Below are 14,374 nucleotides of genomic sequence, written 5' to 3'. Positions count from 1 at the left end.
GTGTGAAATAACTTGTTGATCAGGAAGCATCAGAGGCTTTGTACTGTAGGAAAAAGAAATCAGATAAGTACATGTAAGGCAGTATGATAGAAAACAAAATAAACAACTTAACAATTTAACTTAAATGCGAAAAGCTGCCATGTATAGTAAAATAAATTAGAGGTAAAATTGAGACCACACAAACGTCTTTCATCTCATTCCTATCGTAATGATGTAATTAATCTAAATTTTAAATATAATATGCATTTACTTGAGGAGAGTTTTCAGTTGTAAATGCAAATATTACTAAACAATACAGAAAAATAACAATACAATGGCTTTGGGCTTATAAAAATAGTATCTTAGCAGCATTTAATGTTTGTTAAAGTCATGTAACGAGGAAGTATTTACTGAGTTAATGTAGAGGCTGTAATGGCACCATGTCACACTGAACTCATACATCTGATTCACAGGATGAGGTTTGCAGCTGCACATAATCTGCAGTATTGTCCTAGTTTTTTCGCCGTGTTAATGACACCCTCATCACGACTCTCTCCATTCACAAAGCGAATCCTGTCGTGATGGGAGAGAACTGGCTCTGAACAGGCTGTGGGTGTCTCAGGAATCGGAGAACATGTCTAATTTTTGCAGCATCCTCGCAGCCAGCCACATGCTGTCTTTTCATTGAGTTCCTCTCTATATACAAACTGAATAGCATCACGCTGTAAGAAATGTACATTCAGGGCGGCTGCACCATGTGATTAGTGTCTTTCAAAGCACTTTTTACATTTCTCCTCTGCTCTGCTTATATTCACATAGTGTCCAAGTGATGCATATAGATCATAATGTGTGTACCTGAATGAATTCATCCAGATCACACAATATCAGGCTCAAATAAATCTGGGGATGAATGGATTGTAAGAAAGGTGATGTTTCGCTCTTTGCATCATGATATCTGACTCCCCACTTTGTGTGTAGTGTGAGGCAGCTGCCGCTGTGCTTTGAAACACAGTGAGAGAGAGGAAAAGCGTCCTTAAACGTGGGCTGTTGTGTAATCCCTCCCAGGGCCCCTTTGCTATTTTTGTGCCTGGGTCCGCACGTCACGGTTGGGTATTTTCTCTGGTGACTAGCTCGCATCAATAGATCTTCTAATGTACACCCAGTCAGCCAGCAGCTTCATGACTGATGGGACTTTACCTTGCTAATTTATTTCATTATTGTTGCGCCGACATGAGGAGAATGGAGAAACGGACTATGCAGCATGAGGAATGTCACATGTGACTGTCGATATGGGACAGGGGACTATTCAAATGTCAGTTTGTATGAGGATTATATTTGATATCTGAATGTCAGCTGCTGTATGAGCCCAGGATTTTTTTCCCATGAGACCGTGTGCTTTATGTCATTCTGATCACAGTGAGAGCTGTTGATTGATTCTGCATGCTATGTTGCTGTTAGAGGGTTTTACCATGCAGCGTCTCTGAAGCCGGTTATCTCCTTATGATATTTATGGATTTGTTGTCAGCGTGAGGCTTCATGCCTGTTCCCTTTAATGGCCAACTTAGCCTCTAATGATGTAATGCAGCGGCATAACGGAGCTCTCCGTAGCCAGCGTTTGTTTGCTCATTGTGCTCTCTCGTGTGTGGAAAGCGGTAAGGGATGTGCCCCACGAATGTCTGCTGTTCAAATAAATCCCTCCGTAAAGTCATTTCTCCATCCATGCAGACATACTGTACCACAGTCAGCCCACAGTCGTCCTGAAACACACCTACTGCCACCCACCTGCCTCCTGTTGTTGCACGTCATTGCTGCTGTGTCATATATTTTCGTATAGGTTAGTGCTTGTTGCCGGGAGCGAGAGAAATTTGCAGAGAAAAGGCTGCTGGTACAGTCTTTATACAAAGTCTGAATCTGTTGAGAGACTTGTCAATGAGAGTCTGAATATGTCGGCTCCGTTGCCTCTCTATCGCGCTTAGTTTAAAGGTATGCATTGTTTCTGAGGGTCTTATCTCGCTGTCACTCTGCACCCATATTCCCCTTCCCTCCACTCGGAGCTCACCGAGGATGGAAAACTAAGCAATGAGGTCAGACCGACCTTGAAGGGGAGCTCCCTACCAGGCCTCTGAATTTTTGTTACCCCCAGGCACCCCACTTAGTTTACCTCCCTGTTGAAACATGGATCGCTCCAATCTGAGGCAGCCCTCACCATCCTTCATTATCTTTTCTCTCTATCCTGCTCTAGAAGAAGCCCTCAAATCTGTCCGACAGCAGAGCTACTGAACCATAAAGAGACGAAGGGGCTATTTGCAAAAACACAAAGGGGAGATTATTACAGATTACAGCTGCTTCCAAGCATCTCTTGGCATCTCTCGAGTCACCTTGGATTCGTATCCTCTGGTTAATGCCTGAGGAGTGTGTGGTGCGCTAACAAAGAAAGAGAGGGAGCGAGAGGAAAGAGAGTGAGAGTCGGAGGATGTCCTAATTAAGGGGAACTCAGAGGGTTTGAACCAGATAATCTTACATAACCTCGTTAGGGAGGACACAGCATTTGATACTGAGAAGATGGAAATGACGTGCCCTCAGAGACCCATCCACGTGGTATGAAACCAAAGTGTAGCGGCAAGAGCGATTCACTTTAACCGCGGGAATGATGAGCTTTCTTGCTGGGAGTCCGGCGTGTTTATGTGCAGGACGGTATGTGGTCCCATGCAGCGGATGACACTAGTTAGACGGGTTAAAGGGTTTTAATCCCACGAGAGACGAGGAGCCTGGAGGTGTTTGGATGTGATCCCGGCACTAGATTAAAGAATTAGGCAGAATATATTGGTATTTTATGTAGAAATGGCATCAAAAGAGGTGCAGGTGCACTCATCACACTTCATTGACCATGATACAGTAACAGTGTCACCTGTGTGTGTTGGCATGCATTGACACACACTTTTTTCTGACATTCCCTCATCTTCTGCAGAGTTTTAAGTATTTCATTTGGGTAGATCTTTTTCACTTTTTTTGGCATTTTTAATTTGGGCTGTCCTTGACCAAAGAATTTCTTAGTTACACTCATACAATTTTTGGTGCTTTCAACTGAAACTCGTGAGCTCGTCTTTACAACATAGGAAGTCGTGTACACAATATATACTTGATGCTCAAGTGGTTAAGTCGCGAGAACACGATTTAGCAAGCTAGCAAGTGGGTAACATAATGCAGTAAATGCAAAGGCATAATGACAGAGGAGAAAGATGAGGCCGTTGGGAATATCAACATTTTCCTCAGACATATTATAAAATTAAAAAGAAAAATATACGACTAAAATTACAATATATTAATTTATTATGCACGCCATTTCTGACAAAGTCAACAAACACGTCACAACTCGCTTTGAGAAACGTTCCACTGACGAGGTTGTGAATACCACAAAAGGGGGGCGGGTTTTAGATTATTTTTGGGGCTTTTTGCCTTTATTTGATGGTGACAGTGATAGATATGAAAGGGGGAGAGAGAGAGGGGTTCACCTACAACAAAAGGGTCACGGGTCGGATTCGAACCCTGGGCCACTGCGGTATGGACTCAGCCTTGGTACATGGGGCGCTGGCTCTACCAAGTGAGCTACCAGGGCGCACCTAACACAACCTCATTTGAAGTCACCACTAGTCAGCTCATTGAGTAGCAGTTTTAATCAACAAAACAGAGTTTCTCCACAAAGAATCACACAAATGCACCATTTTAAATCTTGCGTTTACCAGAGATGTGCTCATTAATTTCTTGGAAATAAGTCATTCAGCATGAAAAAAGCATAAAAAAACCCACTGTAAAGAAAAAAGAAATCTTTGTCAACTAAGACCAAACAACCGATTAGTCGACTAATCGACTAAGAGGGGGCAGCCCTATTTGTAATAGCCTACAATGTTGACAAAAACAAAAGAAATTAAAATTGAAAAGTTAAATCTGGGATATAGGATGAAGAAAGTACCTGGGTGAGATATTGTGGATATTTCACAGCTAATCTTACAAACACCTAACATATATTAATAAAAGTGTGTTTTCACATTAAGGAAAAGGAGTTGATTTTGAGATTGTTGAAAGGAGATGCTGCTGTGATGAAGATTCACATACACAACCATTAATGGCACACATACTACAGTAAAAGCATGTGCCTTAATAAATACCTACACCCACGTTCACAGGGGCGTCTGCCAGGGTTGACATGAGGCTTTTTACAGGCTGTTAAAGAGAAAATAATGTTTTTCCATTCCTGCTGTGAAGGAGCTCATTATGAATTTTATACTCCAATTTTATTGGAAGCACTTTTGTGAAACAGCCTCGCTCTCACTCTCAAGGAGGGGGTTTGAACTCTAACAGAGTTATCTAACTTGACAGCCCTCTTGTGCATCTTTATGTGGTTTTAGTTTAGGTGTTTGTTTGTCATACATCCATATTTGTCTAATTGTAATTTCTGTCTGATTTCTTTCAGGTGACCCTTCCCTGCAATCAGTTCACACGTATGCTAATATCACTACAGTTACATAACAGATAGTGTCCTTGAAAATCGATCCCAAAGAAAGTGACATTGGATTCATGGAGTCACTTGAAACTACTGCAGGGGTGAAAAGCTCCACTGAGGGTCAGGACAGAAATGTTGTTGCACAGAAAAAATGCCCCTCAGTTGAAGTGGAAGGCAAGGGGTGGCACCAACAACTACAAGAAGGCCAGAGAGGAGACACATGTGGTTTCAAAGAAATGTCTGACTCAGGGAAATCACTGCAATTAGAAGACTCCCAAAGTCAGTCCACAAGCCATCAAGACTATGAGGTGTTTCCCGTTGGCAGACAGAAATCTGTAGGCCACTTAGTTTCTGCACAGTCCCCTGGCCCTGCATCGCACAGGAAGTCCACCAGTTCACCTGACGTCCAGTGTTCCCATTCAGGGATGGATCAGCTGTCAGAGGCGGTGTGTAAGGTGGAGCAGAAACCACAGAAGCCCGGGAAGTATGTTTGCGATTACTGTGGAAGGGCATGTGCCAAACCCAGCGTGCTTAAGAAACATATTCGCTCACACACCGGGGAACGGCCCTATCCGTGTGTCCCCTGCGGATTCTCCTTCAAAACCAAGAGTAATTTATACAAACACAGAAAGTCCCACGCTCACTCGGTCAAAGCTGGAACAGTGCCACTCTCAGAACTTGGTTCTTACAATGCCAACACGGACCAGGGGTCTTTTGAAGGGGAAGGAGAGTTATTCTCTGATGCTGAGCAAAGCACGGACACGGATGAGGACACTCTTAACGACCCACTGCTGCTGCTGGACTCTCCAGTGGAGGGATCAGATAACACTGCTGTAAAAGTACTAAATCTCATTGCTCAGAAAAAGGGAGCCACGTCGATGGAAGCTCAGGATGGTTCATCCCAGCCCCAAGAAATCAATGCACCTCCCGCTTCTGCCGAGGCTAGCCGTGCAATTCAATCTTGCACGATCAAACAGAGACTCGCACTTCGGCTGTCGGAAAAAAGAAGCAGCGACTCAGAACACAATCTGTCCCTCCCGAGTCAGTCCAGCAAGGGCAGCACGGACTCCGGCTACTTCTCGCGCTCTGAGAGTACCGAGCATCAAACCGGTCCTCCGAACACCAACGCAAAGTCCTATCAAGAAATTATGTTCGGGAAGTGTTACAGGCCGAGCCCTAAACAGACGGCAGCTTTTGTGGCAGACTCAAGTGAACATACGGGGAGACACTCGGAGAAAGGTGTGTCCCGTGTTTTCACCCAAGAAAAAGACACTGTTGAGTCAATCAAAATAAACACAAAGTCATTCTCAAGGGAAGAAGTAAAAGAACCGGAGTTAGACGACGGCTCTGATTTGGGGACTCTGATGAGAAGCAACTCAATGCCGACGTCCTCAGCAGTGTGTCTGACTATGCCTCAAGCCCTCAGAGGCAGCCACTCTTTTGACGAGAGAACAAGCACCGGGGGCATGAGGAGACTCAGGCGGCAAGCTGCTTTCGAACTCTCCGCACATGATGGCCACGCAGACGCAGACGGCCACGGAAAGATGAGCGAGAGTGGCATTTCACCCTCAGGATTGGAAATGGAAAATTACCCATCTCTGGCATCTAATATGAGCCATCAGAGACACGCTATGGAGCTGGCAACACGGAAGCGTCGGAAAGAGAAGAGGGAAGAGGAAGATTTGCCAGGTCAATACGAGGGCCATCTTGAACAGTGTGAAGAAATGTTTGACTCAAGTAAAGACTATGATTTAAAACAAGCTGCTGTGGGCATTATGGCATTATCAAAAGGACATTCAAGTATGCAGATGGACAGGTGTGACATGGACATATCAGTGAGCCCTGAAATGTCAGGTCGGAAAACTTTAGGGAATGTAATTTCTGTTATCCAGCACACAAACTCCATAACCAGGCCTCACTCTGAGCAGTCAGAATCATACAAGTATCATGGGCAGAGAACAGATAGTATTTCTTCATTTCAAGCTATGGAGGCAAGTGAATCATATGAGTTGGAAAGGAGTGATAGTAGGCTAAGGCAATCATTTCAAATGGGCCCCAAACTTGTGCGGCAGCCCAACATACAAGTCCCAGAAATCAGGGTCACAGTAGAGCCTGACAGTCCAGAAAAAGCTCCGGAGGTGCAGGTGAAGGAGCCAGAGAAGCACGTGGAGGAGTTTCAGTGGCCTCAAAGGAGTGAAACTTTAGCACAATTCCCTCCAGAAAAGCTCCCTCCAAAGAAGAAAAGGCTACGCTTAGCTGATATCGAGCACTCCTCCGGTGAATCTAGTTTCGAGTCGGCCTGCACCAGTCTCTCCCGCAGCCCGAGCCAAGACAGCAACTTATCTTATAGCTCCACCTTCTCCTTTGACAGGGAGGAGAGTTTGAAGTCGGTCTCTCCAGCCAGGCAGGATGAATTTGGCAAACCGCTTGAGCTCTTAGCAGTGCCAGGGAGTGGGCACTCCCTCTCTGTGCTCAACCAGCGTCAACAACATGAAATGAGACGCTCCTCCTCAGAGCAGGCGCCGTGTAACTTGCGCAAGGAGTTCCCAGAGGTACGCAGCATATCATTTGACTATGGCAGCCTTTCTCCAACATCCAAAGTTAGACACGTGGACATCGGTGCCGGCCACTCGGCTGTGAGGGAGAGAAGGAGGGGAAACTTGGTGAGGCAGGAGTCATTGAATATGGACGCTGAGGTAACACAAGTCCCATCACAAGTGTTCCCGCAGTACCGCAGCAGCACCTCCCCTCCATTCACAGCAGTTGCTGCTCTGCCGCAGACTTTGCCAATATTCTCCACCGGGAATACATTTCCCCAGCTGTCCCATCCGAGCCTTTTAGTTCCCGTAAGAATACAGACTCATGTGCCATCCTACGGCAGTATCACATACACTTCAGTATCACAGATTTTTGACAATCAGTATGACAGTGTTAGCTCCACTACGTCCACCTCTCAGATTCAGATTTCACGTTTGTCTGGAAATCTTGATGCTCATAATGTATCAGCTTATACCAGACCACCGTCGATGCACACCCTCAATGTTGAAGCCCTTGATTTGTCATCAGCTAAGCTCAAGACAGGCATCCCCCTCTCTCTGACCTCCAGAACTATCTCAACCACTAACGCCTCCAGTGGTGGCACTAACAAACGAATGCTATCCCCTGCCAGCAGCCTGGACCAATTCATGGAGGTCAAGCAGCAAAAACGTGTGAAAGAGGAACGAATGTTTGGGCAGATAGTAGAGGAGCTGAGTGCTGTGGAGTTGGGGAAATGTAATTTGAGCGAAGAGAAGGGGCACAGGTCGGAGATGCAGGGTGCATCCACACCTCACGCTCAGGATGACTCACATATGAGTACATTTATCACACTTCAACAAAAAGTGACAGAGGTCACGGACCATGGCGTTGACTCAGCTATGGAAAGTAGCTCCCTGGAAAGCGGCTCACCTCCCTACTCCGTGATATCAGGCGGCGAAGTGAAAGAAGTTGCCATGGAGAAACGGGTGCAGATGGATATGGCGGCACAGCTGGTTACCAGTCAAGACATCCTGATCTCAGACACCGAGCATTCACGAGTGTTATCTCAGTTTCCAAGTCTTCGCACGACGACGGGAGTGAGCTGGTGTTATCTCAACTACACCAAGCCGAGCTGCTCTCACGGCAACGCCCCTTTCTCCTCCGTTTACGCCACCTGGTGTGTGAGTTCCCACAACCCGAACCCTCTTGAGCTAAGTACAAGCGCTGCTCTGGCTCTGCTGCGATCCAAACAGAGGGGAGACAAGGTCATATACACCGTGGCAGCCATGTGTCAGCCTGGCACAGGGAAACTGGTGTCATCCCTCATCCTCTGGAGGCAGACCATGGAACAGGTGAGGAAAATGACCCCACTGTTTCTAAAGCATATGACTGTCTAAAGCATCCAAAAACTATTTGTTCTTGACTAGTATCACTATAACATTAAGTAAAGACTTATAGTCTGGGCAGTTTTCTACTTTGGTAGCCCGTCATGTCAGCAAGTGGTAAGTGTTTGAAATGTAGAAAGTTTAAAAGGAGCTTATTACCCAGAATTTGGCAAACTGCACACTTCAAATCTTTTGGCAGAAGGTTCAGCCACTATTGGCAAGTTTGTGGAAATCATTTGCCTGCTGCTAGTTATGATGTTATAAGCTTTGATTCATCACTTACTCTGCATTTACCATTTGCAAAAAACATATCTTGGCAGTGAAAATACCAGAAACCAAAATTATATTCAAGTATCGTGCGTCTTGGCAAAGGGAAGTTTTTCTCTGTTGCACTAGATTTAGGCGGATAAGACTGATATATAATGACGCATTCAGAAAATAAAAACATGAAAATCAACTACATTGGAGTTATCTGTGCTATTTCTCCCCAGCACTAGTAGCAGCAGCATAATTCATGTTTGCAAAACATGCTGTGTAATGCCATGTGTGACATACAATATTGGAAGCATCGCGTTACGCTGTCGATACGGCGTCCACTTAAAATGGATGTTAACAAAATGTTTGTTCATCTGATTCAGCTGCAGAGGAAACCGGAGCCCAAAGAGGTGGACATCACCTACGGGAAGAAGGTGAAAGACGTCAGCTGCAGAGTGAAAACTGCCAAGGAGGAGTGGAAAGAGAGGGAGGCTTCCACAACCCAAACACTGCCAACACGCATTAAGATCTTCGAGGGAGGGTCAGTCAAGATATTAGTTATCATAACACTTGTCAGTTCTGCTGACAGCAAATACAGCAGCTATATTAGGATGCTAGTGCATACGCTATCTGTCCGTCTGTGCTGTCTTTACCTATTCAGGACTGTTTTATGTATTTTGTTCATTAGAATATGGTTTCTGTCTTTCAGGTACAAGTCCAATGAAGACTATGTGTACGTCCGAGGTCGGGGCCGGGGGAAATACATTTGTGAGGAGTGTGGCATTCGCTGTAAGAAGCCGAGCATGCTGAAAAAACATATCAGGACCCACACAGACGTGAGACCGTACATCTGCAGAGTCTGCAACTTTGCTTTTAAAACTAAAGGTGAGCATTCTTTAATGTTTGTTTATCTGATTATAGACTAGACTTATAGACTAGAATAAAACTAAAATTACCGCCTTGTGGTTGTACGACTCCGCCAACCAGTCAAGTTGCAGTTTACATCAATGTCTGTCCAAAATGTCATCACTTCATCATTTTATCCTATTAGACATTTCAGTGAAATTGTCAATAATTAGCATATGAATTCTGGGGTTATAGCCAAAAGGTGTGAAGTTACAGTGACCTTTGACCACCAAAATCGAATCAGCTAATCAGCTGAGTCCATTTGGACATTTGTGCCAAATTTGAAGAAATTCCATCCAGGCGTTCCTTAGATATCCCGTTCACAAGAATGGACCGGAAGGACGTACAGATGTACGTACAGACGGACAACCCGAAAACATAATGGCTATGACTGTCGCTGACGCGGAGGCATAAAAATACAGTTTTTATAGATGATACAAAAGACTCACTATTTACAATTTTTGTTTAAAACAAATGGAAGTCTATCAGTGTTTATTGAGATTAAAAAAATGTGAATATCGCTAAAAGAAATACAAAAATATGTGTGCATATCAGATTTTGATAAAAAAAAGAAAAAAACATTTGCAGCAGCAGTAAACCCTCTGTAGTCTCTGCTGCTATTTAAAGCCACTATTGTATGGTGCAAAATCAGCAGTTGTCTTCTCATTTATCCCTTCTCTTTTTTTATTTCTAGGTGAATTTTCTGAGCTGGACTCTCTTAAAACTGATCAGTGTCCTCTTGTAGTAAGAAAAACAACTTTAGGCTCAGGGATATAAAATAAAATCTGGGTTAAAATCGACTCCTTCAAGAATAAATGCAGCAATTTTTCAGTGAGAAATGGTAACTTGCTTATGAATAGGGCTGCCCCCTCTTAATTGATTAGTCACCTTATCGGTCATTTTGGTCTTATTCGATTGAGATTTCTTTAGCCTATTAGTCATTTTTTTATGCTTTTTTTCATGCTGAATTACTTATTTCTAAGAAACTTATGAGCAAATCTCTGGTAAACACAAGATTTAAAGTGTTGCATTTGTGTAATTCTTTGACTAAGAATTTCTTTGGTTGAGGACTACCTATTTATTATTATCTTTTACAGGAAATCTGACTAAACATATGAAGTCAAAGGCACACATGAAGAAATGTCTTGAACTGGGAGTGTCTGTGACGATGGATGACACGGAGATACAGGAACATGGTAAGATACCGACATATATAATATTCATGCACATGCATGAACTGTAGCAGAATAAATCTAACTAAAGTGATGTGTCTGTCTCTTAAAGTGGACGACGGCCAACAAGAGTCCAAGACAGAGGTGGTGGTCACATCCAAACACCAGTTCTCAGACGCGGAGGACTCTGACGGCATGGACGAAGACATTGACGAAATCGACGAAGACGATGAGGAGGACGATGAATACGAGGGTGACTCCACTCCGAAGTTGCGTTCAAGAAGCACGAGTCCTCAGCCATGTGGAGTTACTTCTCTGTCAGTTACAGCCACCGCCACCATCCACGGCTATTCCCTCACCTCTCTGCCCAGCGCCGATGTCCACCAACAGTCCTCTGGCAGGCGGACGGGCTCGGACCATCGACCCGTCTTTGTATCAGACCAGAGAGAGAAGTCCATGGATGAAGACTCTCTGACTATGCTGTCTCCAGACCAGGCCAGCTTCCTATTTGACCCCTACTCTTCCTGTCTGCTCTCTCCTGGTTGGGAGTCTCCCATCAGGGAGCCCTCCCCTTCACGTCTGCGTTACCCGTCCCCGAGGCGAGAACTCTCTCCGCGAGGTCGCTCCACTCCCAGATGGGACACCTCCCCGCTGAGGCCTAGCTCGCCCGGCTTCACATCCATTCAGCACCTCTCTCCGGTCTCAATTGAACGACCCATGTCTCCTGGAACAGAACTGGCCCGAGAATCCTCCGTCAGAGGCCGGCAGAGAGTCGTGCTGAGGGCGGTTTCACCACGAAGAGGCTCGCACCAACACAAAGGCAGCTGTGATAAAACCAGACACCAGGCAAAGATGGAGATGGAGATGGCTCAACAAGGAACCTTTGAAATGGAGATGGTATGTATCATGAAGTATCCAACTACACCTCTGCCATAAAGGGTTTTAGATTTGGAGGATATTTGGTTGAAAGTTTGGCCATGGGCAAAGGAACCAGTGATAATGTTTTGGTACAGATTTTGAATTTTTAAAAGATTTCTGAACACTTGAAGATAGGTCTTATGAACTGCCACACTTACCTGACTTAAAAAATGACATCCTATAATTGTCTATCACTAGGTTTATTTTGATGCACATGTGGATCCAGATTAAAACATTTTTATTTATTAAAAAAGTCTGGTGATATTCTTATTGTCAACAAATCCTATAAAAAGATCAAAACCAAGAATGAATTAATCATAGCATGTATATATCTTGTTCTTCTGTGCTTTAGAGCTCCATTGTTGTCCAAAAACGATTAATTAACACATCAATGAGCTAACTGTTGCACTGGGTGACATGTTCCTTCATTATCATGAACAGATACAGTGTAGTTCTATTTCAGAAGTTAATTTTGGTGAATTGTTTAGACGTAATAACAGAAAGTTACTGTTTCTTGTTTGAAACGGCGAGCAGAAAACCAGGGACCAATCAGGTGCATTTCATGATAGAGTAAGTCACCGCTTGAACGGCCAGTTGAGTAGGGCAGCGTGTCCCCTAGTGCCTTCGCCGGACCTGGTGTACATGTACCGCTGGATTTAACATTATAGACATGACCACTGAATATCTGTGGAACAATTTAGCCACAAATTCACAGTATATATTCACGACCTGTTCTTTAAGAGTTACGTCTTCAGTAGGAAGGATTGATCTTGGAGCTGAGTGCCACAGACAGGGAAGGGAAGTTGTGAAGTAAGAAACTGACTAGTGCATTGTTGGTTTTGGTCTTTTTATTGGATTTGTTGACAATAACAGAAATATAAAACACCACAAGCCTCATAATTTAATGGATTGTGCAGCGGTGGTGAGCGTATGTGTTCTCCAAGTGCTGTCTGAAGTTTACTTAATGCTATGTTTCTCACATTTCTGCTAACTGTAATATATTTTCACATGAGAAATGATCCTCCTGGCAACGCTGAAACTGCCCCTAACGCTGCCAATGTGTCGTTTCAGGATCAAAGGAGTAGCTTGGCTTCCAGTCTGCCTGGTGCTGCCAGTTCTCATCACCAGAACATCCTCAGCCACCTCCCTCTTCACTCCCAGCAGCAGGCCCACAGTTTGCTCCCCGTCGTTCCTGTCGGAGGGCTCCAGATGTTACACTCCCCGCCTTCCTCCAGCACTGATGTCACCCCCTCCTCGGCGCCGAGCCCCCAGAGCAGCGAGGGCCAGCGTTGCAGCAGCAGGGAGGGATCTGTCCACGGGCCCGAGTCTGGAGGAGAGGACGTCAGAGGCCAGAACCAGCTGTCCTCCCATGAGGCCGCTCAGGAGAAAAGCGACGACCTCGGCGTCACGGACAGCAGACAGGAGGAGAGCGTCCAGACCTGCTTGAAAGCCATCGCCTCGTTGAAGATTACCACAGAGGACCCTCACTGAAACCTTTTTTCTGTCTCCTTGATTTGACCCAGGAACAGACGCCCCCTCCTGCTTCACCTTGCCGTCCTCGGCCCTTTAGGCACATAACCTCATCTTTATCCAATTAGAGGCAATATAATAACACTTCCTCGGGTCGTGCACATACTCCAGACAGCAAAGTGAAGAAGAAACCCACCCTGTCTGGTGTGCTCTTCTCTTCAAAGACTCTTTGAAATGATTGGACGAGCAGCAGGATGCCACGCAAGGTGGAGAATCATTATTGGGTGCAGGTGCAATATGGAAAGATATTATGCTAATATGCCTTTGTTTGACATAGTAGTTTGCGTACAATTGCACATAAATTATATTTATGGATTCTGTACAAATGTCCTTAACATATACTCCTTCTTAGATGCATACAAACAGTGTATTTTACTGTATGTGTACTTTGAAAAATAGACTGTTGTTTAATGTAATCATATCAAGGTGTGATGCAGTAGTGCAGTAAATAAAGACTATTTATAAGGGGAAAAGTACGTGTGTTATGAAACAGTCTGACCAAATTTTAAGTAGACGCTTCTTGTGCAGTTTGATGCTTCTAATCAAGCGGCAAGGGTCTGTGCCTTTATTTTGCTTTTTCATCATTTCGTTATGAGAAGGTTGTTGCGGAATAAGGAAAAATCGTCGAGGTGTGTCGGCGCTGTCAAGAGAGTTTGCGCAAAGAAAAGCTTTTTCTTTCTTGTTCCGTCAGTTCTGCTGACAGACGGATGCAGCTTGACTTATGTGAAACAATCTTAAAAAAAAATGTTTCTTATGTTGCATTTTTCTAAATGTTGTGGTTTTTATCTTGGTAAAAATGCATGGGATTTGCTATTGCACAAAAATAGAGGAAGTTAATATGTAATAATGAATACTGTAAGATGTATTTATATATTAGAACGTGAGCACTTATTGATACTGGTAAATATTTGACTACTATTTATATGGTATATCTGTACTTATGCAGCAGTGATGCAGTTATGCAGTGAGCCACGCTGGCATTGCTTTTGATCTCATGTTTTTTCTCTCTCTCGCTCTCTCTTATACAGATGACCATAAGCATTTTATGAGTTTTGACAATGCACTTTCATCCTTTCATCTTTGATGTTTAGCTGACGTGGTCAGTGAAAATAAGGGAGTAAAACATGTTATGTTCTCTTGTGGTTTTTTGAAACATTCCAGTCGTTTTTTCACGTTTCTCATTTTGTGAAACATGTTGCACACAAATCCAA

General features: G+C 44.2%; 1 protein-coding gene across 1 annotated transcript; it reads left to right on the top strand.

Moving 5' to 3' along the window:
* The first annotated feature begins 4,426 nt into the window (after positions 1–4,426).
* hivep2b (HIVEP zinc finger 2b) lies at positions 4,427–14,369 on the top strand. The gene is made up of 6 exons (XM_074661772.1): positions 4,427–8,349; positions 9,021–9,178; positions 9,347–9,522; positions 10,641–10,739; positions 10,828–11,612; positions 12,705–14,369. Exons 1-6 carry the CDS (start codon positions 4,555–4,557, stop codon positions 13,122–13,124), a joined length of 5,433 nt encoding a protein of 1,810 aa, XP_074517873.1. The 5' UTR covers positions 4,427–4,554; the 3' UTR covers positions 13,125–14,369.
* The last annotated feature ends 5 nt before the right edge of the window (positions 14,370–14,374 follow it).

This window comes from Sebastes fasciatus, chromosome 15 (genome assembly GCF_043250625.1).
Source record: "Sebastes fasciatus isolate fSebFas1 chromosome 15, fSebFas1.pri, whole genome shotgun sequence".
In the NCBI taxonomy this organism is placed as follows: Eukaryota; Metazoa; Chordata; class Actinopteri; order Perciformes; family Sebastidae; genus Sebastes; species Sebastes fasciatus.
This window is presented reverse-complemented; position numbering and strand designations above follow the sequence as displayed.